Consider the following 23,283-nt stretch of genomic DNA (forward strand, 5'->3'; position numbering starts at 1 on the left):
GTCAGTTGCTCTTCCCCAAGACCACATCCCCAGCCCTGGAGCGCCGCGACTTGGCGCATGCGTTATGGCCAGTTACAAAAAATTCAGCTCTCCGAGTCCCTCCCTCTCCAGGCCTAGGAGGCTGGCGCATGCGCTCTGGGCGGTCGATTCCTAGCCCACAAATCTCTTCATCTGCTTGCCTTCCCTGTAATTCCATTCAAAGGGACAGTCCGTTCTGCAATAAGGCGCGAATTTGTTCCAACCCGACCACTATGCCGGCGTAGCCTAGTGCCGCGTACTTTGCGTTTGCTCGTGTGCGATTCCGCCCTCGACAAGGTGCGAGAAGGGAGCCCACGGCCGGGAGCCTGTGGCCCAGCCTCCTCGGAGCACGCAGGCGCAAACCGCCCGCCGCCGTCGGGGACCCGCGCCGGGGGGCTCTCCTCGGAGATCGGGCGGGTGGGCAGCCCCTCCTTCGGCGGCGGCGGCGCCCGCGGTGAGCGGCTCCCTGCCCCAGGCCCGCGCTCGCCCCCAGCCCGGCCATGTCCAAGCGCCCCGGCTCCAAGCTGCCCGGCGGCGGGGCCGGCAAGAGGAAAGCCCTGAGCATCAAGGAGAAGCTGGACATCATCAAGCGCTTTGAAGGCCACGAGCGAACGTGCGACATCTCCCGCGCCACGGGCCTCAAGGAGTCCACGCTGCGCACCATCCGCGACAATGCGGGGAAGGTCAAAGAGACGTCCCGGACGGACGGCGGTCCGAGCGCGGCCAAGGCGATCCGGACGCGGCCCAAGGAGATGGAGGAGATGGAGAGGCTGCTGAGCCTGTGGATGGAGGGCAAGAGGTCGGGCACCGCCTTCCTGACGGCCAAGGGCAAGGCGCTGTCCATCTACGCGGACCTGAAGCGCAAGGAGCCCAACCCCGGCGACGTGGCGCCCTTCCGGGCCAGCTGCGGCTGGTTCAGCGGCTTCAAGCACCGCTACAACTTCCAGAGCCTGCAGCTGCTGGGCGAGGCGGCCAGCGCGCAGCTCAAGGCGGCCAAGGAGCTGCCCGCGCTCATCCAGAAGCTGATCAAGGAGGAGGGCTACACGCTCGACCAGATCTTCAACTTCGACGAGACAGGCCTCTACTACAGGCGCATGCCCCGAAGCACCTACATCGCCAAGGCCGACAAGCACGGGCCCGGGCCCAAGGCGGCCAAGGACCGCGTCACCGTCATGGTCGGGGCTAACGCCAGCGGGGACCTGAAGCTGAAGCCAGTCGTGGTTTACCGCTCAGCCAACCCCCAGGCCTTGCGGGGCATCGTCCAAGCCAGCCTCGGCGTCCACTACCGCTACAGCAAGAAGGGATGGATGACCGGCCAAATCTGCATCGACATCTTCGCCGAATTCTTCCCCGTTCTAGAGGATTACTGCAAGAAGAAGAACTTGGCTTTTAAGATCCTGATCATCATCGATAACGCGCCCAGCCATCCTCTGACCATCGCGGAGCTCAACCCAAACGTCAAGTTCATCTTCCTGCCTCCGGAAACCACGTCCCTGATTCAGCCCCTCGGGCAAGGGGCGATCGCCCTGTTCAAGGCATACTATCTGAGGCGAACATTTAAGATGCTGCTTGCTGCTACTGGAGGGGAGAATGCCGAAACTGTTCTCGAATTCTGGAAGAGATTTAACATCAAAGTGGCCATCGATATCATCGTAGAAGCCTGGAATGATGTCACCAAAGAGTGCTTGCATCGCGTGTGGAAGAAAATGCTCCCCGACTTGATTCATGACTTTAAGGGGTTTGAACCTTCTGAGCAATTGAAAAAAATCAAAGCGAGCTGCGTCGACCTGGCCAAACAAGTGGGATTTGAGGGGGTCAAGAAAGAGGACGTGGATGAGCTTCTGGAGTCTCCTCCTGATCACCCAAGCGCCCAAGACATGCAACAGCTCGCTGCCGATGGGCCAGTGGAGGCGGAAGATGAGGAAGACGATGACGGTCAGAAGGCTGCGCCCCGGCAGCTGGACACGCCTCAGTTATCCGATGTTTTAGGTGTGATTGAGAAACAGTTGCAATGGCTTGAGGATAATGACTATAACGCAGAACGCAGCAGAATCGTGGCTCGCGGCATCCGGACCAATTTGGAACCATACCGGCACCTTCAGTACGAAAGGAGGCGGCTAGCCAAGCAGCAGAAATTGTATGTATATTTTAACCCGACCACATCCGGAGGCCCAACTTCTCATATGCCTTTGGATCACCCTTCTTCCACCGCTTCAAAATGACTCACAGGCTGCAACCCTTCGCATCAACAAGCAAACTTCAGGTCTTTATCAAGGTGAAGTGCCATTTAACGTGTATAAAACTGTGCTACCATTTTAAAATTATGTTTCTATTTTGTTTAAATGTGTCATTTACAACGTTTTGGAGTGTGCTGCCCTAACCCCCTTTCCCCCACAAGCCCAGTGGCTTTTATGGCTCCATTTTGCCTCGGAAGGTGATTTTTTAATGAACACGTAGATCGAGTTATTGCGTCATTGGCTCTATTTTATTAAGTGGCACCTTGTGAGGGCCTTGAGTCGGGGGACACAGATAAAACAGACAGTGGACCAAGCAGCAGGCATTTATTAAGTACTTACTGAGAGCTAGGTACTGTACCAAACCCTGGCTTGTGGAGAAAAACAGAGCTGTCCCTGCCCTCACGACGCTTACAGACTTAAAAAAAAATAGCTTTGGTGGGTGCTCCTTGTCTTTACATTTCCCCATGTCCACCTCACAGTAAAAAGAAGAAACACCTTGAAGTAAAACCAGTCCACACTCTGAGGTTCTGTCCTCAAGAGCCGAAGGATTCCACAGCTCCAGATCTACACTCTTTGGACAGAAGGGAGGTCTCTTTCCTTAGCTGCTTCTACTCCCAGGTACAGAGCCAGGCCATTATAGTTGTTTAACCAGTTTCCATAGTTTCTTCCAGAGATACCATAGATGTTATTGTATGGTGCAGAAGCGTTGGAATCTTGGAGTGACAGTTGGCCCCTGATGAGGAGACAGTTTTAAATGTGATTCTGGAGTTACTGGAAAGGGTGGGTGGCCAAAGCCAGGGGCTGGCAGAAAAGGACTGAGAATTTATTTCCTATGAGAACTGCAGGGGGAGGTGGGGGGAATGGGAGAGACCGAAGTGAGAATTTTGCTGATTAAAAAAAAATAAAATTTAATTAAAAAAGAAAAAGAAATTGCATCTTTCAGGAAATCGATGCTTCCCTTCAAGTCAATAAGCATTTGTGAGATGTTTGCTGTGTGCCAGCTCTGGAGATAGCAGAGGAGAAACAAAAATCCCCTGATGCTGGGGATTAGAGTAAACTGTTAAGCAAACACAATAGCCGTGCAAAGTAAATAACAGTAATTTGGGGAATAGGAGAGGGCAAGGCCACCAACCATCAAGAAAGGTCTCAATTAGGGAGTGGTTTGAGCTGTGTCTTGCAGGCATGTGGGGTGGGAGGCAAAAGTCCAAGAGGCAAAAGTGAGGAGTGAAAGTGCACCAGGCTTGTCTTGTGCAAAGTCATGGCAGTGGGAGATAATCGACTCTAGAGCTCAAAAAAACTTCACCTAGTTCAGGCCTCCTAGCTCAGGCCTCATCAATTTACATGTGGTCAGAAGGGAAATGAACACCCAGGGAAGGTAAGTAACTAGCTCAAAGAAAAAGAGGAAAGCAGCAGAAGTAATATTGGAATTTAGATCTTCCAGTTCCAGACCCATGCTGTTTCCTATGAAATGCTATGTCCTGACAGAGAATAATGAATTCAGTGCAAATTAAGACACATAAATTTTTTTTTTGTCCATGGCCAAATTGTTTTGACCAAGTATACTTGTTACAAGGGTTTTGTTTTTCTTTCTTTGGGGGAATGGGAAGAGGACAATTTAGAAGTGGGAAGGAGAGAAGGTATATTTTTTGTTTTGTTTTGTTTTCTTTTCTTTTGGTTTTGAGAGGCAATTAGGGGTTAAGTGACTTGCCCAGGGTCACACAGTCAGTAAGTGTTAAGTGTCAAGTGTCTAAGGCCTGCTTTGAACTCAGGTCCTCCTGAATCCAGGGCCAGTGCTTTATCCACTGTGCCACCTAGCTGCCCCCGAGAAGGTATATTTTTAATTGACAAAAAAGAAATTGAATTTTAGAAAGATATGTGGGGGAAACTACTAGGAACACTGGCGATCTATTTGTCAGAAAATGGGTTTAGATCAGCATTTGCACCGCATTCCACAGGAAGCTCCAAATGGATGCTTGACCTAAATGTAAAAGTAACATCAGAGGGAAAAAAATCAGAAAATCAAAGGAGGCACCATTCACAGTTATAGATAGGGAAAGAATTCTTAACTAAAGAAGGGGCAGAGCTGCTCATAAAAGATAAAATGGGGGAGGTGGGGAACAGAAATTAAGCTTTATCTTGGGAAGAAACATGAGAATTCATGAGAAAAGATTTTAATGGTTATGCCGAGAGAAAGTGAATGGTAGGACTGTTACCAGATATGGTTAAAGGTAACTTTGTGAGCTGTCTCACAGCTGATAGCGCAAATAATGTTTTGTGCCTTTGTTTTTATTGTTGATTACCCTGCTAATAAATTTTCCGGCCAGTAACCCTGATTATTATTTAGGCTTAGGAGATTTTGAGTTTGACAGAAATGAACAAAAGCTAATTGATGAATTAATGGAAGATGTTGCAATTTTATTTGTGTAACTGTCCACTTTGCCCTTCTCTCCTAGAGCCAGGAAGGTACATCTCCCTATCCAAGGGCTTTGTGAGTATCTCTTTTCTTTGCCATCAGCTGGAGCCCTACCAGCTGTTTTCCTCATTTTTTAGGGGCTAGTGACTAGCACCCCTGTTCCACTTAACCAATTAACATTGATTGGCTTTTACAGGGGGATATTTACTTTGAAGAAATAGCAAGAACAAACATCTGGATAAGCATTTCCCCGCCATCCTGGGTCATAATACCCCCTCTGCCCCTCCCCCTCCTCTTCCTTACCCTGTGGCAGGGCAGGGTGAGAGTCCCAATTTAGCTCCACATACATTATCATGGACCATCCCAAGATCATGTCCAAAGGCGCCACAGATCTCAGATGAGTTCTGTTGAGCTGGAGTTTTCAGAGTCACGCTTTGGGCCCTGATGCCGGGCTGGGCTAGATTCCAACATCCAATGCCTGGATTCCTATCACTCTCTCCTGACTTAGATAAAACGTTCTACTCCCTTCACCTAGAACAGATAAGAAGAAACAAGCAAGAGGCCTCGTTTGTCAGAGGAGAGGGTAGGAGGCCTTTAGGCACTTCCCTTTATCAGATGGTACCCCTCTCTTGGTGAGAGTCCCGGGCTGCCTCCAGGAATGGGGCACAAATGGGCCAAAGTGCAGACTCGGGCATTTTGAAGACCCCAAGATCTCCAGATACAGAGCCAGTAAAACAAGACTCCTCCTGACCATGTGTCTGGTCATCTCAGAGGAAAGGCCCTGGCCTTCAGGGAGACTCACTCCTCAAGCTTTTGAAATCTGGCTTTCTGCCTCAACTCACATTAGCCAAAGTTACTAATGGCTGACCACGCTCAGTGGTCTTTTCTCAGCCCTCATCCTTCTCTTAACCCAACTGCTACATTTGAGTGGTGAATCAGCGTCATGTTCTAGAAGCTCTCCACTCTCTCTCCCATTTAACGTCCTGCCTGTCCGACCACTCCTCAGTCTCCTCACAAATGCCTAACATCTGTGCTATCCCACGTCTCTAACTGTGGGCCTTCCCAAGTTCTGCCCTGGCTCCGAAGGGAGCTGGTAGCACAGGGGCTAGAACTCTGGGTCTAGAATCAAGAAGACCTGAGTTCAAAATTAGCTTCAAAAACTTACTAGCTCTGTGACTCTGGACAAGTCACTTAATTTGTTTGCCTCAGTTTCCTCTACTATGAAATGGGGATAATAAAAGCATCAACATCTTAGGCGTGTGGTGAGGACCAAATGAGGTAATTGTAAAGCATTTAGCACAGTGCCTGGCACATAGTGGGCACTGTAGGAATGCTTACCCCCTTCCCCTCTTCTTTTTTCCCTCTACCAGAGGTTCTTAACCTTTGTTGTGACACGGACCCCATTGGAAGTCTGGTGAGGACTCTGCATCCCTTCTCAGGTGCCATCTTCTGCAAGGAGCCTTTCCTGGACCTCCCACCTGCTAGCACCCTCCCTCCTAACAGAGCTTGTGTTTAAGTACATGGTATATATTTGTATTTGCCCACTTTACATTTATGCCACTTTCATATGCACTTCTCTTCCCCATGAGAGTGTAAAACCCCTGTGAACAGGGATTGTTTCACATTTTGTGCTTGTTTTCCCAACACCTGGCTCAGTTCCTGGAACACAGTAGGTTTTGAAAAATAAAAATCTGTTGATTGACTAAAAATAGGGTAACAATAATTAAGGAAATTGAGGCAGAGACAGAGACAATGAGAGAAACACACACACACACACAGAGAGAGAGAGAGAGAGAGAGAGAGAGAGAGAGAGAGAGAGAGAGATTGAAGAGGTGATTATTCCCACCTGGACTATCTGTGAGGGTAGAACCTCAACCCTTGTTATTCACTCATTCACTCTTTCAACAAGCATTTTTCGTGCCTGCTATGTCCCAGGCACTAGGCTAAATGCTGGGGTTACAGAGGTGCAAAGAAAACTATCCAAACCTTCAGAAGGTTGGGTTCTCTTGGGGGACATCCCAGGGTGTATTCATATACCCAAATACAAAATCTCTACAAAGCAAACACAAAATAATTTCTGAGGACATAGGCTGGGAGGGCAATTGGACTGGGCATTGAGGAAAGGTAGGGTGTTTCATGAATTGAGAATAGCCAGGCCAGTTCACTTGGAGTTCAGCTGTCTTTTATCATTGGTCTCACTTACATTGGTGTACTAGGACTGGAGTCAGAAAGACCTGAGTTCAAATTCAGCCTCAGACACTTACTAGCTGTGTGACCCTGGGCAAGTCACTTCACCCTGTTTGCCTCAGTTTCCTCATTTGTCAAATTATCTAGAGAAGGAAATGACAAACCACACTAGTATTTCTGCCAAGAAAACCCAAAATGGGCTCACCAAGGGTTGGACACAACTGAACAACAAAACATTTACACGAAATCAATGGCTCAGTTCTCCCCAAAGCTCTGAACTTACATGGTCTGTGTCCAGTCCTGATGCCTGACTCCAAAGGGGTTATTTGTTCTCTTTAGCTCATTAACAGGACCTCTAAGGACTCCAAGAAAATCTCCTGTGGTGCCAGGAGAGTTTGTGTCTAGGTTTCACCAAAGGAAGGAAACACAGTCCGTGGCTGCTGAGGAGACTTCCAAACAATGGGCATCAGCTTTGGGACAGACTTCATTTCACCCCCACCCAAAATGCTGACAACACAAAGAATCCCCAGACCCAGGGAACAAGCAGAGCCGTCAGACCACCCCTCCCGCTTGCTGTTGGACAGCCCTTTGAGGTGAATGGAAGTCCTTCTTTCCCGCAGAAGCCCACCCAGAGTCCCAAGGGCAGAGCACTCTGGTGGCGTCTGAACAAGGACGCCCTTGCCATCAGTCGCGCCCTGCCCATGGAACTCACAGCAAGAGCAGGAGAAGGGTCCTGGTGGGGTCTAGGCCTCATCCTCCAGTCAACGCCTTAGTCCTTCCATTATGGGGAGCATTTGGGTGATTCTGTCCCTTCTCCAGCCAGTCCCATGTACAAACAATCCTGCTGGGCTCTCAAAGTCCTGGACCACCAAGCCCCTTCCCAGCTCTCCAGGCTTCTCACCCCCTTCCACAGATTCTTCACCTGGCTATTTTCCTCCGATGCAACCCTCTCAACATCTCCCAACTGGCTGTCCACTATGCCCGGGATGCTCTGCCTCCTCGCCTCTGCCTCCTGACTTCCTTCAAGCTTCAGCTAAAATGCCAACTTCTGTAAGAAGCCTTTGCCAGTTCTCCTTAATGTTCATGTCTTCCCTCTGAGCTGACCTCCACTCTATCCTGGCTAGCTCATCTGTCCGTGGATATTTCCATGTTGTTTCCCCCATTGGACCGTGAGCTCTTGGAGGGCAGGGACTGGCTTTTGTCTTTCCTTATATTGCCAGAGCCTGGCATGCAGCAGGCACTTAATAAGTGCTCATGGTTTGACTTGACTTCTCCAAGAAGCATATTGAGTTTTTTGGTTTTTTGGGTTTTTTTTAAAGTGAGGCAATTGGGGTTAAGTAACTTGCCCAGGGTCACACAGCTGGTAAGTGTTAAGTGTCTGAGGTTGGATTTGAACTCAGGCCCTCCTGACTCCAGGGCCGTGCTCTATCCACTGCGCCACCTAGCTGCCCCTGAAGAAACATATTGTTAGGGAAATTTCCCTCTGGCCCAAAGCTTCTCAAACTGTGTGTCATGATCCCATATGGGGTCAAGTAAGTGAATATGGGGGTTGTGAAAAATTTGGCAGTAAATGTTTGATTTGCATATACCTATACACCTGGGGTTGTGCAAAAATTTCTCCAGTGAAATGGTCTTGAGTGGAAAAAGTTTAAGCCCTGCTGTTCCTTGCCTAGAGATCCACCCTCTTACCCTCAGGTCTATGCATAGATTTCTCTCTCTCTCTCTCTCTCTCTCTCTCTCTTGCAGGGCAATGAGGGTTAAGTGACTTGCCCAGGGTCACACAGCTAGTAAGTGTCAAGTATCTGAACTCAGGTCCTCCTGAATCCAGGGCCAGTGTGTTATCCACTGCGCCACCTAGCTGCCCCTATGCATAGATTTCTGGTGGGCTCTATAACTTGTGTTTCTAACATACTGGTAACTGAATTTCAGTTTGATTGGTTTCCTTTGAAATTCTAGGTATTTTGTTTAATTCACTGATATCATTCTGAGAGGTGGTCTGGTAGCACAAAGAAAGGCTCAAAAGAGCCTGAGGCTGAACTCTCAAGTTTAGGACCTACTAAATAGGGGAAATCTCAAAGATGGGGTTACCTAAGGGGCAAACCCCAGGGCCAAGTGGGAATAATTCTCTGCTTCTCCAGGGGATCTCTCAGGGGCCTGGCTGCTACCAGCTCTAGAGCTGGGCAAGTCTCCTGTCAGGATGCTTGGGGAAGAACCTGCTGATCTCCTGGGCTTTGCCCCCCCCCCCCCCATCAGGCACTTTCGACTGGGAGAAAGAGAATTCTGTCTCTGCTCTTCCCATATGGCTGAACACTGCTCTGTCTTCTGAAGTGTGTGTGTGGGGGGGGGGGGGGGGGCGGGGCGCTGCTCTATCAGTTTTTATAAACCAGAGAGGGTGGGGTCTTCTGACAAAGGCCAATCTTCACAAGTCTGTCAGGTCATTATCTTGGAGGCAGCCCTGGTCTCTGAAACCCAATGAATGATTCCGAGAGTCTTCTCTGCTAGCCATGCTGATCTTTCTTGGGGAGGGGCCCCTCTGACACCATTGGGCTCAATCTTCTTTTTGACCCTTTTGGCAATTGAATGAGGCCTATGGAGCCCTTTTCAGAATAATGTTTTTAAATGCATAAAACAAAAATATAGGGTTACAGAGACAGAGGAAACCAATTATGATGAAATAAAATTATCAAAAACATTTTCTTTTAAACCACACAAATGTACAGACCCCTGCTCTAAACTCCTGCTCAATAACCTCATTGACTGGAGCAACTCATCAGACAGAACACTGACTTCTCAGATAAATCGGCCTACAAGTATTATTGCAGTAATTTTCCTTTGTGCTTTTTGGTGTCATTTTCATACAAGTCTTCCTAAGGGTTTTTCTGAAGCTATATCTATCACTACTTTTTACTATGCAATAATATTCCCTTTCAGCAAAATCCCATGAGATTCATTCACTCAACGAATATTCAGTAAATGTAGCATGCTCCCTCCCCTCCCAAAGCACATACTTCCCCCAATGACAGGCAGCTGCTTTGTTTCCAGCTTTTTGCTATGAAAAAAAAAAACAACCAAGAAAAGAAAGTAGTTTATGGTCTCCTGGAGGGCCCAACATGGACATAGGGAAGTCAGTATGAGAACATTTGCAGAGGGGGAGGAGATCAGGGCAGGCCTCCCAGAGGAAGCGGCATCTGAGCCAAACTTTGGAGAGAGACAAGGATTCCAAGTTGTGGGGTGGGGAAGGAGATGTAGAGACAAATTCAGGGACCAGCTGGGGCTGTAGCCTGGGGGATAATAGGCTATATCAGACACATGAAATGACAAGATGGAACCAACACCAGGCTATGGCATTTCTGTTTTTCCTAGAAGCAATAGGGAGCCAATGAATATTTTTGAGGGGTGGAGTGATAGGGTTACAAATATGTCTGAGAACTTTAAATAAAAATGTTTATTATTTTAAAAACCCAAGTATGTCTGAGGAAGATGATTTTGTTGGTCATTCAGGGGGTCAACAAGCATTTACTGTGTGTGGGGCATCTAGATGGCACCATGGTAGCTAGAGTATTTGGGCTTGGAGTGTAGAAGACTTGAGATACTTCCTAGCTGTATGACACTGAACAAGTCACTTAACCTATTTGCCTCAGTTTCCTCACCACTAAAATGGGGGTGATAATTCTAGGACCTACCTCACAAGGTTGTTGTAAGAATTCCATGAGAAAATATACATAAAGTGTTTTATAAACCTTAAAGTTTGTGTATGAAAGTTAAAGTGTATAAAGTGCATAAAGTTAAAGTGTATGTAAATATTTGCTATGAGCTATTCTTGCCAGGCACTGTGCTGGAGGCAGCTGTGTGGAGGGTGTGGGCCAGGAGTTACTAATCTATTCTTGGTCACTTTATTCTTTTTGTAATAAGAATAATTTTTGCTGAATATTTTGTCTCCTCCTTTCCTGAGAACTGTTCTCTACATCTGTGCCTTAGCCTGGCTGTTCTTCCTGGCCCCACATCCAGGGCTATACTGTGAAGAGTCCACTCGTGGTGACCTCCCTTCCCTGTCCACAGCTCCTGGAGAAAAGAGAGTTTTTGCTACAATGACGACACCATATCTTTTCCCCTTTTCTTCCATGTGTTGTCCTCCTGGTTTCATCTCGAAATACTCTAGGAATGATTTTGCCCACTTACATCTCCTGCGAAGTTTTCCGTAGCTGTTTTTCTCACAACTTTTGATGTTTTGTGCGGCCAGACTATTCATGGTCTTCCACCACACTCTTCCATAGGATTTTTTTTTTTTGTTTGTTTGTTTGTTTGTTTTTTTGCAGGCAATGGGGGTTAAGTGACTTGCCCGGGGTCACACAGCTAGTAAGTGTCAAGTGTCTGAGGCCGGATTTGAACTCAGGTCCTCCTGAATTCAGGGCTGGTGCTTTAACCACTGCGCCATCTAGCTGCCCCTCTTCCATAGGATTTTACAAATGGGAGAATGGTCTAAACCAGGACTGCTCTTGGCCTCCCGATTTCTCTGCTTAGCAAGGAAATCAAGCATTGGTTGACCATCTAGTTCTTTTGGTCTCTTTGAGAAGGGAGTTGATTCTTATCCAAAGTCTGTGTGCACAGAGGGCATCCTTGATGCTGATATGAAGAAGCAAACGGGCTTTCCCAATGATGCCCCATAACAGACCACATCTTTACAGTCACACGAGAAGAGGGGCTCCCACGATGCTGATTGCTTCTTGACTCTAGAGAAGCAGATTTGGTTGAGCCAAATACCACCTTCATGGCTCTCTTCCAACAAAGAGGAAACATAGGTCAAAGTCCCTGAAAGATGTCATGATGGTGGGGCAGCTAGGTGGCGCAGTGGATAAAGTACCGGTCCTGGATTCAGGAGGACCTGAGTTCAGAGCTGGCCTCAGACACTTGATACTTACTAGCTGTGTGACCCTGGGCAAGTCACTTAACCCTCATTGCCCTGCCCTCCCCCGCAAAGAAAGATGTCATGATAGAGATAATTTTGGCTGATGAACCTTCCAATTTGGGCATTAAGCAGGACAAGGCAGGGAAATGGTTCAAGCTTGTCCAAGGTATTGGCCACCATCCCAGAGAAGGAAGCCTGAGAGCAGTCAGTCAACAAACAAGCACTTATGTGCAAGCATCAGGATTCCCTAGAGATGGTGGTTTTCCAGGTCTGTCCTTGTTTGAGGATGACATCTGGCTAATTGGGGGAAGGGAAGGGGAAAAGAATAGGAATGGTGCCTCCCAGGTACCAGGAACGATGCCAAGAGCTTTTCACAAATCTTATCTCATTCAATTCCCCACAACAACCCTAGGAGGCAGGTGCTATTATAATAATTTTACAGGTGAGCAAACTGAGACAGACAGAACTAAGTGACTTTCCCAGAGTCATGCAGCTAGGAATGATCTAAGACTGGATTTAAACTTAGGTCTTCTTGATTCCAGGCCAACTGTTCTATCCACAGAGTGCCTCAATTGCATCAGGCTCTGGAACATTTGCTTCTTAAGATTTTTAATCAATCAAGAGAGTCTGGTTTAACCAGTCATACTGAAAAAAGCTTCCGCGGATGAAGAATGCCTTTGTTTGGGGGATATTTTTTTTTTGGCGTCCCCAGAACTTAGGGCAATGCTTGCTACTTGTCCACACTGTGATATGTGGTCAGATGGTTGGTTAAGTTGTGGAGCGAGTCTATGAGTAGGTATGTATATATGTGTCTGTATGAACAAAGATGCACAATACATAGTACATGTGTTTATGCATGTTTCATATATGTAGTATGTATGTATGTATGTATGACACATACACATATTAAGTGTGCAAAAACCCATTCTTTTTTCTCTCTGGACCTTGTGACTCCCTCACATACCTGTTTGTTTCTCTTGGTGTATATGCTGATTGATAAGAACTAATGAGATTACTGGGAGAGGGTGTAGAGAGGGTTAGGGGGTGAGACACAGATGACCTCTGAGGTCCTTTTCATCTTTAAATCTTATAAGTTCCAGCTCCTGATCCCATGACTTGTCCAAGGTCATTCAGCTAACAGGCAGCAGGGCTCAGGCTGCTGAATGTAAATTCAGTGCTCTTCCTGCTCTGCTCAGTAGCACCAGTCCCAGCCTTTCTCTCTGGCTCATGCCCCTGTTCACCCTTTACCCCAGCTGTGCTATACAAAATGAATGAACTTGTCTTCTTTCTGCTTTGCATCACCATATCACTGCCCTCCCCAGCTTCCCAGGTTAGAAGCCTTGGGTCTGCCCTCTGATCCTTCCAGTTCCCTGCCTGTGGTATGTCACTGAATCTGGTGAGCCTGCTGGGGGGGGGGGGGGGGGGGGGGGGCGGGGGGAGACTTGCAGGACTCAAATCCTGCCTTCGATATTGAGAACAGGGACAATGGCCCTGCTTGCCTCCCCCAGGCAGTTGTTCTGCATCTTCAGATCTGATCTTTTTTGTTTTTTTTTTGGTGGGGGGGGGGGGCGGCAAGTGAGGTTAAGTGACTTGCTTAAGGTCACACAGCTAGTAAGTGTTAAGTGTCTGAGGTCAGATTTGAACTCAGGTCCTCCTGAATCCAGGGCCGGTGCTCTATCCACTGTGCCACCTAGCTGCCCCCAGATCTGATCTTCATCTTCTCTCAAGGTTCAGCTCTTGTCACCTCTTCTAGGAAGATTTCCCTGGACTCTCCTGGCTTATTAGAGTGCTCTTCCCCTTGGCTGAAAGTGATCTCAGAAGCCATCTGGTCCAACCCTCTCATTTCACAGATGCAGAAAATGAAGGGCAAAGGACTTGCCCAAGGTCACACATATAAGAAATGTTGGGTAATAGGATCCCAGAAGCCAAGGAGCCCAACCTCTAATTTTACAGGTGGGGAAACCAAGGCACAGAGAGGTGACCTTATTGGTGACCCGCCCATGGCCCCACAGCTCCAAAGTGTCTGGGGCAGTATTCAAACCCAGCTCTCTCTCTCTCTCTCTCTCTCTGCTGTACCAGGATGTAGCCTGAGTCCAAAGGTTTTGCAAATTCTTTGCCTGTTGTATCGCCCAGGGGTCTGATTGATGGTGAGCGCCCAGAAGGTGTGTGGGGGTCTTATTCACTGGACAGTGTTGCCAATGTCCGGCTTTTACACGGCCTCGCCAAGAAGCCTTTAGGCAGCAGCTCTAGGGTATGTGCCAGGCATCGCGCTGGGCTGTACCCCTGGGACGGCAGATGAAAGCCTTTATCGGTTTAACATGGACGCCTGTCCCCTCCCGGTGCCTCAGTTTACCCGTCTGTAAAATGGGAGGGGGGCGGTTCAAGTGGTATCTCAGGCCCCGCCCCGCCCCGCCCCACCGCTGTGGTTCTGTGTCTTCAGATTTAAAGCTGGGCCGGATTGTTCCCGCCAAACCCTGCCATTTATCCCAAGCAGACCCAGACGGATTTAGGATCAGAGCTCATTTTAACGCAAAGGCCCAAGATACCAAATCTCGCGATCTTTCAACCTCTCCGTTTTCCTCCTGGGAATTGGACGGGTCCTTTTCCCTCTGCATCATGGGAAATGTAGTTCCCGACTCCATGTTTTTCCGGAAGAAACTGAGCGCCCTCCGGAAAGTCCGCACAGGGGGCGGGAAGGCTCCTTCCGGGCCCGTTGCATGCCGGGAAGTGCCCGTTTCCGTTAGTTGCCCCAGGATCCCGCGCGCGACGGGTTCCCCCACGTGAAGCCTCACGCTCGTTCCTCCTCTTTCCCCCTCTCCCTTCCCGAAGCGGAATCACCCCCGGGAGAGGGGGAGAACCGGAAGTAGAGGCCGCGGCCCCGGAAGCAGAGCCCGGCGGGAAGGGAGTCCCAGCGCGGCGGCGGTCGCGGCGGCGACGGCGGCGCCATGTCCCTCATCTGCTCCAGTGAGTAGTGGCCTCCGGGCCCCTCCCCACCCCCCGGCCCTGCTGCCCCGGGTGGGGCGGGGAGGAGGACCGACGCGGCCCGGCCCGGCTGCTCCCTGCCGCGGTGACACGAGGCCAGGCGCTTGTCCCGCCGCGGCCTCAGTTTCCTCACCTGTAACATGGGGCGGGAAGGGTTGGACGCCTGCGCGTCAGCGGCCCGCACGCAGTTCTTAAGCCCCGACTGTGTGCGGCGCCCGGGGCGAGCCCTAGGAATACCGGACAGGGGCCACCTCCAGCGGAGGAGCGCCCACACCAGCCCCCCGACCCGGGAGGGGGGCGGCCTAGGGAGGCGCGGGCACTGAGGGGCGGGGGTGGGGACCCCGAGATGGGGCAGCGGCGGGGCCCGGACGTGCACACAGTAGGTCTACCGGCGCCCCCTCCTGCCCGCCCCGTCGCAGAGCAGGGAGCTCGGGCTAGCCCCGGGCAGGGAGAGCCCCCTGAATCGGGAGGTCTGAGGGCGACCCCCTAAATGGGGGATCTCTACCGCTGTCAGCCCCCCCCCCACATCCGTCACCGGCGGCGAAGTGTTGTTGGAGGAAAGGGGGGATGGGCCAGGAGACTCCGGGTGCCAAGGAGCCCCTGCTGTGCGGAGGTTCTCTGGGGGTAGCGGGGCCGGGGGCAGGGGGTGCGGGCTGACAGCTGGGGGGGGCTATGACAGCCCCCACTCGGACCCTCACGGGGGTCTCCCTGCAAGCCCGCGAAGGTCGGGAGGAGGGGGCCCCAGAGAGGCGCCCCCCCCCCCCACCCCCCCCGCCCCCGGCAGACCTGAGCTCCTGATCAAACCCAAGCCACTGATGGGGCTTCGGACCGGCTCGGGTGGGGGGCGGGGGCCACGCCCACCAGTCCTCTCCCTTCAGTCTCCAACGAGGTGCCCGAGCACCCCTGCGTGTCCCCGGTCTCCAACCACGTGTACGAACGGAGGCTCATCGAGAAGTACATCGCGGAGAATGGCACCGACCCCATCAACAACCAGCCTCTGTCCGAGGAGCAGCTCATCGACATCAAAGGTGCCCCCTCCCCCGGGGCTGCCCGGGCCCAGGGGCTCCAGCGGGCAGGAGGAGGACCTGGCAAAAGGGGGGGGGCAGGGGCCCAGGAGGGAAGGGACCTGGGAGGGGTGGACTTCCCCGGAAATCTGTCCAGAACCTCTCTCTGTCTCTTGGATAGTTGCCCACCCCATCCGGCCCAAGCCACCGTCTGCTACAAGCATCCCGGCCATCCTGAAGGCCCTGCAAGATGAATGGGTGAGGATGCCGAGGGGAAGCGGGGCGGCGGGTGCCAGCCCTCCCAGGAGAGGGGTGGAATGTGGCAGTTATGTCGTGAGAAGCCCGTTTTCCTTTTCCGGGCATGTGGATGGGACCAGGGGAGAGGGGTGGGGTGGCGTGTTAAAAGTGACGCCGTCGGCTCACCCCACCTGTGCCCTGTGGTCCAAGGGGATTGTGTGGACGAGGGTAGCCTGTTGTTTCCTGGGCCCACGGACCTCACGTCAGGGTGGGAGCGTGGGGCCCCTGAGCCGAAGCAGCGGGTCAGCTTCTGTTAGCAGAGGGCACGGGAGGCCCGGACGTCTCCCTTTGACTGGCTAGAGGAGGGTTGTGGGCTAATGAACCACAGATTGTACTCCGGCCTCTGTCAGCTTCCTTCCCGTCTCGCTCGTCATCTCTCCCTCGTCCTGGCGCAGCTTGGCCGGGGACCAGGCCGGCTGCTTCTGGTCTCACATCGGCCCCTTTCTCCCCAAGGACGCGGTCATGCTGCACAGCTTCACCTTGCGCCAGCAGCTGCAGACCACCCGCCAGGAGCTGTCCCACGCGCTGTACCAGCACGATGCCGCCTGCCGTGTCATTGCCCGTCTCACCAAGGAGGTCACTGCTGCCCGAGAAGCTCTGGCCACGCTGAAGCCCCAGGCCGGTCTCATCGTCCCCCAGGCCGTGCCAAGCTCTCAGCCCAGCGTCGTGGTGAGTGAGTCTCCAGCTGCTCCACTGACCAGGACTGCTTGCCTACGGCTGTGTCCCCCTGGGCCTCCTGCCCATCCCGGCCACGCTGGGGCCTCCTCTCAGCCTTGCTCTTCTCTCCTTTAGGGTGCTGGCGAGCCGATGGATTTGGGAGAGCTGGTTGGAATGACCCCCGAGATCATCCAGAAGGTAGATACTGTGACACTCCCCATTTTAAGCTTGGCAGAGCTCTAGGGCCGTAAGCCTTCCCTCCCTGCATAAAGGCTTAGTGTCCTTCCCAGGAGATTCAGGGGCCAGACTGAGTCCCAGCTCCTTTTGTTGTCTCCTGGTCTGGAGAAGGGAATGGGTGGTGACCTGGTGCCGACGTTACCTGTGGGTCGGTCTCTAGCCTGTGTTTCATGGTCCTTTGCTCTCCTCTCCAGCTTCAAGACAAAGCAACAGTGCTCACCACGGAGCGTAAAAAGGTGAGTCCTCCCCACTGGAGATGGGCTCTAGAGAAGGGGGGGCTTAGGTGGGGCCTTTGTCCCCACTCACCAGTGGCCTCCCGGGCTGTTGTCTTTTCAGAGGGGGAAGACGGTGCCGGAGGAGCTGGTGAAGCCAGAGGAGCTCAGCAAATACCGGCAGGTGGCATCACATGTGGTGAGTGGCCCTCCTCTGAACTTGACCCCAGGGCCCTGTTGTGACAGTCCTTGTACCCCCTGGGAACCGCATCTTGTCTCTGCTTCTGCCTCATCTCCAGTCCTCAAGTAGAAGGGGCCCCTTCCTTCATGCCCGTCTCTCCTTTGAGGGTGTCCTGGTGGGAACATCCCCCGGATTGGGGTGGGAGGGGAGGTGGTCTTTCAGAGGAGCGGCTTGAACGCTCCTTTTCCCAACCCAGTTCAGCCCCCTTCTCCCACTTGGTGGGTGGGGCCCCTGCTGAGAGCAGAATGGGGAATTCCTTACTTTTAGTCAGGGAGGGCGTTGGGAGGGAGCAAGGGCTGTAAATGCTGGGCACTGAAGGGGGAGCAGAAGCCGCGCTTCCCCCTAGGCCTGGGATCAGGCTCTAGCTCCAGGGACCACCTCGGTTAGTATTGGGCTGCTGAGGCTCCCTTCTCTCTGTAAAGGGGCTGCACAGTGCCAGCATCCCGGGCATCCTTGCCTTGGACCTCTGCCCCTCGGACACCAACAAGATCCTCACCGGTAAGTGGCTGGGCTGGCATCCCCTGCCTTCCCTCCCCCGGGGCATTATCCAGTGGGGTGAGGAGGAAGAAGGGGTGGCCTGGGCCCTCCTCACAGCTCCTTGTCCATGGTTCGTTGTCAGGAGGGGCGGATAAGAACGTTGTTGTCTTCGACAAGAGTTCAGAGCAGATCCTTGCCACGCTCAAAGGGCACGCCAAGAAGGTCACCAGCGTGGTGTTCCACCCGTCCCAGGTGAGGCTGTTGCTGCTGGAGCACATCTTGGGGCTTGGAAGTTACTTGCACAGGCCAGTGGTTTGTCCAGGACAGTCCTCGGGCTTGGGTTGTTTGTTTGGTGCTGGAGGTTGTCTGGTCCAGCACTCTTGGCTGACAAGTGGGAAAATTGAGGCTGGGTCGGGAATGGGCTTGGGTCCCTGGGACCGAGTGTCTGCCCCCGCGGCGCCGCCCCCCCCCCCCCATGTGCCAGCTGCATTCCCTGGGAGCATCTTAAAGGCCAATGAGGCCAAAGTCAAAGGGAAGCGTCCCTGACCTAGCACACGTGGGAAGGCGCCCTCCCTGCAGGCAGCCCGGCCGCTGCGTGGTGGTTGTGTGCTGCTGCTCTAGCCTGAGGAGGCCACAGGCTGTGCAGGAAGAGCTCTTGGGTCTGCTTAGGGCCTGGGTTCAAATTCCACCCCGGCTTCAGTTTTCTCATAAGTAAAATTGAGGGTTTGGATGAAATGAACCTAGGTCCCTTCTACCTTATTCTGAGGATCCTCTTGTCAGTAAATGTGAAGATCGTGCTTCTGTTGACCTTTGATTTAACTCATGATTGCTGTTGGTTTAGAAACTGATTGTGGAATAGGGGTCCTTAAAACTAGGAATGGTGGTTGGGGGAACCCTCTGGGCCTGGGCTCTGAAGCTGCTCTGCATGGCCTCGGGGTATCCTGGAGACCCCTTGAACCCAGCCCGAAGGAAGGTAGGAAGCGTCACTAATGACCTCCCATTATGGCCTGTCTTGGAAAACCAAAGAGGAAGCAAGCATCTCCTCTAGGTTGGCCTGCCCTTCCCTGCCTCTGCCGCTAGGTGGCAGTGTGGCCCTGCTGGTGACATGCCGGCCCTCCATCACTGTCTAGACCGAGCATCCCCAAGCTAGCACGGGCCTGGGCCCTGGGGGTGCACAGACAGATAGGACTCTTGGGCTGCTTCCACATATGGCAATGTCTGCACAGAAGATAACTGATAGCAAGGGGGCTGGGCTTGGCCCTGGGGGACTGAGGGGGAAAGTCTCACAGAGACAGACCACCTGAGGGGACATGGGAATTGTAGCTGTGTGGGGAGGCCCTCCGACCCTGGGAGGCGGCAGGAACAAAGACTGAGATGAGAGAAATGGTCTGGCCAGACCAGACCAGACCAGACACACGGAGGGGAAGGGTACGACTGGAAGGCAGTGGGAGTCATCGCCGAGGGGCTCCGGAGCTGTCCCCCAATGGTATCTGACTAGCGGTCAAGGCAGGAAGATCCTCCAGGCGGCAGCACGAAAAGCAGAAAAATGCCCCAAACGTTTTCCTCAGACCTGGGGAAAGTTTTGGGTCCTTTTTTAAGGGGCTGAGCCAGTAGGCAAAATCAGTAGTGATGAAGTCAGGGCCCGGCCGGTGGCTGTCTCCAGTTCACACTCACAGGAGTCTCCTGTCCTGTCAGGCTTGTGCATTTCTCATTTCCTGTGTCTCTTCTTCCCCAGGATCTGGTGTTTTCTGCCTCCCCAGATGCCACCATCCGCATTTGGTCGGTTCCCAATGCCTCTTGTGTGCAAGTCGTCCGGGCACACGAGAGCGCCGTGACTGGCTTGAGTCTTCATGCCACGGGTGATTACCTCCTGAGCTCTTCTGATGATCAGGTGAGCCCCTCCCAGGCTCATGGTTGTGGGGGGGCAAATCAGCTCCTTGGAACGCTGGGACTAACAGCAGTGACGTTAAATACAGAGCCCCCTCCATGAGCATGGTGCTTGTGTTCTCTGGGGGGCACCTGTATTCTCATCTTTGCCTCGTTGTCTGTTCTTGTGTCTAGTACTGGGCCTTCTCTGACATCCAGACAGGGCGGGTGCTCACCAAGGTCACCGATGAGACTTCGGGTTGCGGTAAGTGGCCGGGAAGGCCCGCAGATTCCTCCCTCCTTTCCCTTTGTCGTGGTCAGGCAGGCACTGACTGAGCTTGTCTTCCTTTCCCTCCGCAGCCCTCACCTGTGCTCAGTTCCATCCTGACGGGCTGATTTTTGGGACAGGGACCATGGACTCTCAAATCAAGATATGGGACTTGAAGGTAGGCGGGAGACCTGGAGTCTGACGCTGCTTTGTCAGCACCGGTCGGCATGCCCAGCAGCCGCGGCCAGGCAGCCCCGGTAATCCCCGGCCCCCCTCTCTGCCCGCTGGCTAACTCGCCCTCTCTGCCCGCCGGCAGGAACGCACCAATGTGGCCAATTTCCCTGGACACTCTGGCCCCATCACCAGCATCGCCTTCTCAGAGAATGGCTATTATTTGGCTACTGCGGCCGATGATTCGTCCGTCAAACTCTGGGATCTTCGCAAACTCAAGAATTTCAAGACGTTGCAGCTGGAGAACAACTTTGAGGTGGGTTTGTGGGTGTCACTGGATCCCTCAGTCTGCTCTCCGTTCCTCCGTTCCCCCCCCCCCCCCCCCGGGGCCTCTTAAACCAGATCCTCTCGCATCTCTCTGTGGCAGGTGAAGTCACTGATCTTTGACCAGAGTGGCACATACTTGGCCCTTGGGGGCACTGATGTTCAGATCTACATCTGCAAACAGTGGACAGAAATCCTCCACTTCACAGGTAGGAAGCGCTTTGTTCTCTCAGGCCCCTGAGTGGGGGATGGGCTGGAGGAGGGAGACCCTGGGAGCAGGGAGAGTGGGAGATGGTGGCACTGCCCACAGCGGGCATCCTCTGTGGATGCAGAGAAAGGATGACAAAGGTAGGGATGGGTTCGGCCGAGTCTTCTTTGCATGAAGCTCTTCATTGTTTCTTGCAGCCTGTCACGTTCCTATGCCACCAGTTACTTTGTCATTGGGGGAGGGGGGGGCTTCTGTTTTGTTTCCAAAGCAGATGTTTGTTCCCCTTTACAGGAAGTTCTCATGATAATTATCTTTTTTAAGGGGTTATTAATATGTGAACATTTACAGATTACACCTCCTTATTGAGATGTCTTCTTTGGGGGGGGGGCAATGAGGGTTAAGTGACTTGCCCAGGGTCACACAACTAGTAAGTGTCCAGTGTCTGAGGTCGGATTTGAACTCAGGTCCTCCTGAATCTGGGGCCGGTGCTCTATCCACTGCGCCCCCTGCTGCCCCTGATGATAATTATCTTGATTCTGCCTGTGACCCCCTTGCATGTGGAGATGTAGTAGTAGGTCTCTGGGTCAGAGTACACGGGCATCTTTCCAAATCGCTTTCCCCAAGTTAGACTAGCTCTTGTTTGTCCACAGTTCTGCGTTGTCTTCTCCATTAGACTCTGAGCGCCGGGGGTGGGGTGGGGGTCTGTTTTTGCCCCTTTGTATCCTTGGTGCTCGGCATGGTGCCTGGCACACAGAAGACGTTTAGTAAGTGCTTGTTGACAGTTCACAGCTCCATCAGCAATGCATGAGCCAGGCTGTCTCCACAGCCCCTCCCACACAGACCATCCCTACCTCTTGTCCCAGTTTGCATTGGCCTCATTCTTTTGAGAGCCCCATGATCACCTCCTTTGGCCTCAGCCACAGGTGAACGGCCTTTGGTCTTACTCTGTCGAGCCAGTTTCCTCTGTGGCAGAGGTGCAAGGGTGACTCCGATGGAGCGGAAGCTCCCGGAGGGGAGTACTGTCCGCTTTGTCCTTGTGTTCCGAGTCCCGGTGGCTGCTCAGTCAGGGTTAATTGGCATCTCCTTCTCTCCCCTCAGAGCACAGTGGCCTGACCACAGGGGTGGCCTTTGGGCACCACGCTAAGTTCATCGCTTCAACTGGCATGGACAGGAGCCTCAAGTTCTACAGCCTGTAGGCCCCGTCCCCTCCAGAAAAACTGAGGCCTTGTCTCCGTAGTGGGTAGCAATTAGGGGTGGGGGGTGGGAAGGGGGGAAAGACTGAGGGGAGGGGGGGGATTTGGGAAGGGACACTCACATCCTTTCACTCTGGTCTGAACGGTGGCCTCAGCCAGTGTTGACTGTCCTAGAGGTGTGGGTCGCCCTGCCCTGGGCTGCCTCCAGGTACCACAGGGGTCTACACCCCAGAGCCAGCGCCCACAGGGGAGATGGATGGGGTTGCTGTGATGAGCCATTGCCCTGGAGGGACCCAGAGCTTCCCTTTCTTTGAAATAGAAATGATTTGGGACTCTCGGCTCCTGTGCGGGGGACCTGAGCAGAGGGGAGGGCACAGGAACATGTGCAAGTTTTTGTAAGCAGTGATCTAGTTTCATTAAAAAAATAAATGAATGTTTTCTTTTTTCTAAGTATTTTATTATTTTCCAGTTGCATATAAGGATAGTTTTCAACATTTGTTTTCACTGGATTTTTAGTTCTAAATGTTTTTCTCCCACCTTCCCTTCCCACCATCCTCCCTGAAACAAAAAGCAGTCTGATACAGGTTGTATACGTACAATCACATTAAACATTTCTACATTAGTCATCTTGTGAAAGAAGAATCAGAGGACAAGGGGAAAACCTCAAAAAAGAAGGGAAAAGAAAGACCAAAAATAGAAGCAGTCTGGTTCAATCTGCATTCATAATTCAGTTCTTTTTTCTGGATGTTGAGAACATTTTCTATCATATGTTCTTTGAAACTGTTTTGGATCGTTGCACTGCTGAGAGGAGCCAAGTCTATCCCCATTGATCATCACACAGTGTTGCTGTTACTCTGTACAGTGTTCTGGCTCTGCTCCTCTCAGTCAGCATCAGTTCATGTAAGTCCTTCCAGGTTTCTCTGAACTCCTGCTCATCGTTTCTTACAGCACAATAGTATTCCATCACATTTATATACCACAACTTGTTCAGCCATTCCCCTACTGATGGGCATTCCCTCCATTTCCAATTCTTTGCCACCACAAAGAACTGCTATAAATATTTTTGTACATGTGGCTCCTTTTCCCTTTTCTATGGTCTCTACAGACTTAGCAGTGGGACCACTGGGTCAAAGGTTATGAACAGTCCCATAGCCCTTTGGGCATAGTTCCAAATTACTCTCCAAGGAATGTTTTCTTGTGTCTCTCTAGCTGAAACACGTTAGACAGGCTCAGCCTCCCCTGGAGAAAGAGTGCGGGCTCTTAGCTGCAGAGGAGGCTGGTTTGTACTGGTCAGGAGCATTGAGGGCCTGGTCCTGGGGGCTGTTGGGACAGCCTATAGACAGATGCCAAACCACCACAGCAAGTGGGCACTCCATTTCTGCCTT

At 52.1% G+C, this 23,283-nt stretch overlaps 2 protein-coding genes across 4 annotated transcripts; both read left to right on the plus strand.

The window, feature by feature from the left end:
- The first annotated feature begins 148 nt into the window (after positions 1–148).
- Positions 149–10,712, plus strand: LOC122731116 (tigger transposable element-derived protein 1-like). 3 transcript variants are annotated; one of them, XM_043970986.1, is made up of 4 exons: positions 149–2,873; positions 4,709–4,743; positions 6,039–6,191; positions 7,195–10,712. In XM_043970986.1, exon 1 carries the CDS (start codon positions 519–521, stop codon positions 2,238–2,240), a length of 1,722 nt encoding a protein of 573 aa, XP_043826921.1. In that variant the 5' UTR covers positions 149–518; the 3' UTR covers positions 2,241–2,873; positions 4,709–4,743; positions 6,039–6,191; positions 7,195–10,712. The 3 variants fall into 3 exon arrangements, with proteins under 3 accessions (XP_043826921.1, XP_043826923.1, XP_043826922.1); XM_043970988.1 differs by lacking the exon at positions 6,039–6,191 and having other exon boundaries at positions 9,576–10,712; XM_043970987.1 differs by lacking the exons at positions 4,709–4,743; positions 6,039–6,191.
- Positions 10,713–14,467: 3,755 nt separating this feature from the next.
- Positions 14,468–21,977, plus strand: PRPF19 (pre-mRNA processing factor 19). The gene is made up of 15 exons (XM_043973217.1): positions 14,468–14,725; positions 15,622–15,771; positions 15,929–16,005; positions 16,498–16,713; positions 16,837–16,899; positions 17,133–17,174; positions 17,275–17,349; positions 17,814–17,889; positions 18,011–18,120; positions 19,604–19,759; positions 19,930–19,999; positions 20,095–20,180; positions 20,319–20,489; positions 20,601–20,706; positions 21,804–21,977. The coding sequence occupies exons 1-15, from the start codon at positions 14,707–14,709 to the stop codon at positions 21,899–21,901; spliced, it is 1,515 nt and encodes a 504-aa protein (XP_043829152.1). The 5' UTR covers positions 14,468–14,706; the 3' UTR covers positions 21,902–21,977.
- The last annotated feature ends 1,306 nt before the right edge of the window (positions 21,978–23,283 follow it).

This window comes from Dromiciops gliroides, chromosome 6, assembly GCF_019393635.1.
Source record: "Dromiciops gliroides isolate mDroGli1 chromosome 6, mDroGli1.pri, whole genome shotgun sequence".
In the NCBI taxonomy this organism is placed as follows: Eukaryota; Metazoa; Chordata; class Mammalia; order Microbiotheria; family Microbiotheriidae; genus Dromiciops; species Dromiciops gliroides.

Bases quoted from the DNA above. Each gene is read 5' to 3' on its own strand.
- LOC122731116 (XM_043970986.1), top strand. From the start codon at position 519: ATGTCCAAGCGCCCCGGCTCCAAGCTGCCCGGCGGCGGGGCCGGCAAG.
- PRPF19 (XM_043973217.1), top strand. The intron at 16,006-16,497 runs GTGAGGATGCCG...TTTCTCCCCAAG, and splicing joins AGGCCCTGCAAGATGAATGG to GACGCGGTCATGCTGCACAG. The intron at 20,707-21,803 runs GTAGGAAGCGCT...CTCTCCCCTCAG, and splicing joins AGAAATCCTCCACTTCACAG to AGCACAGTGGCCTGACCACA.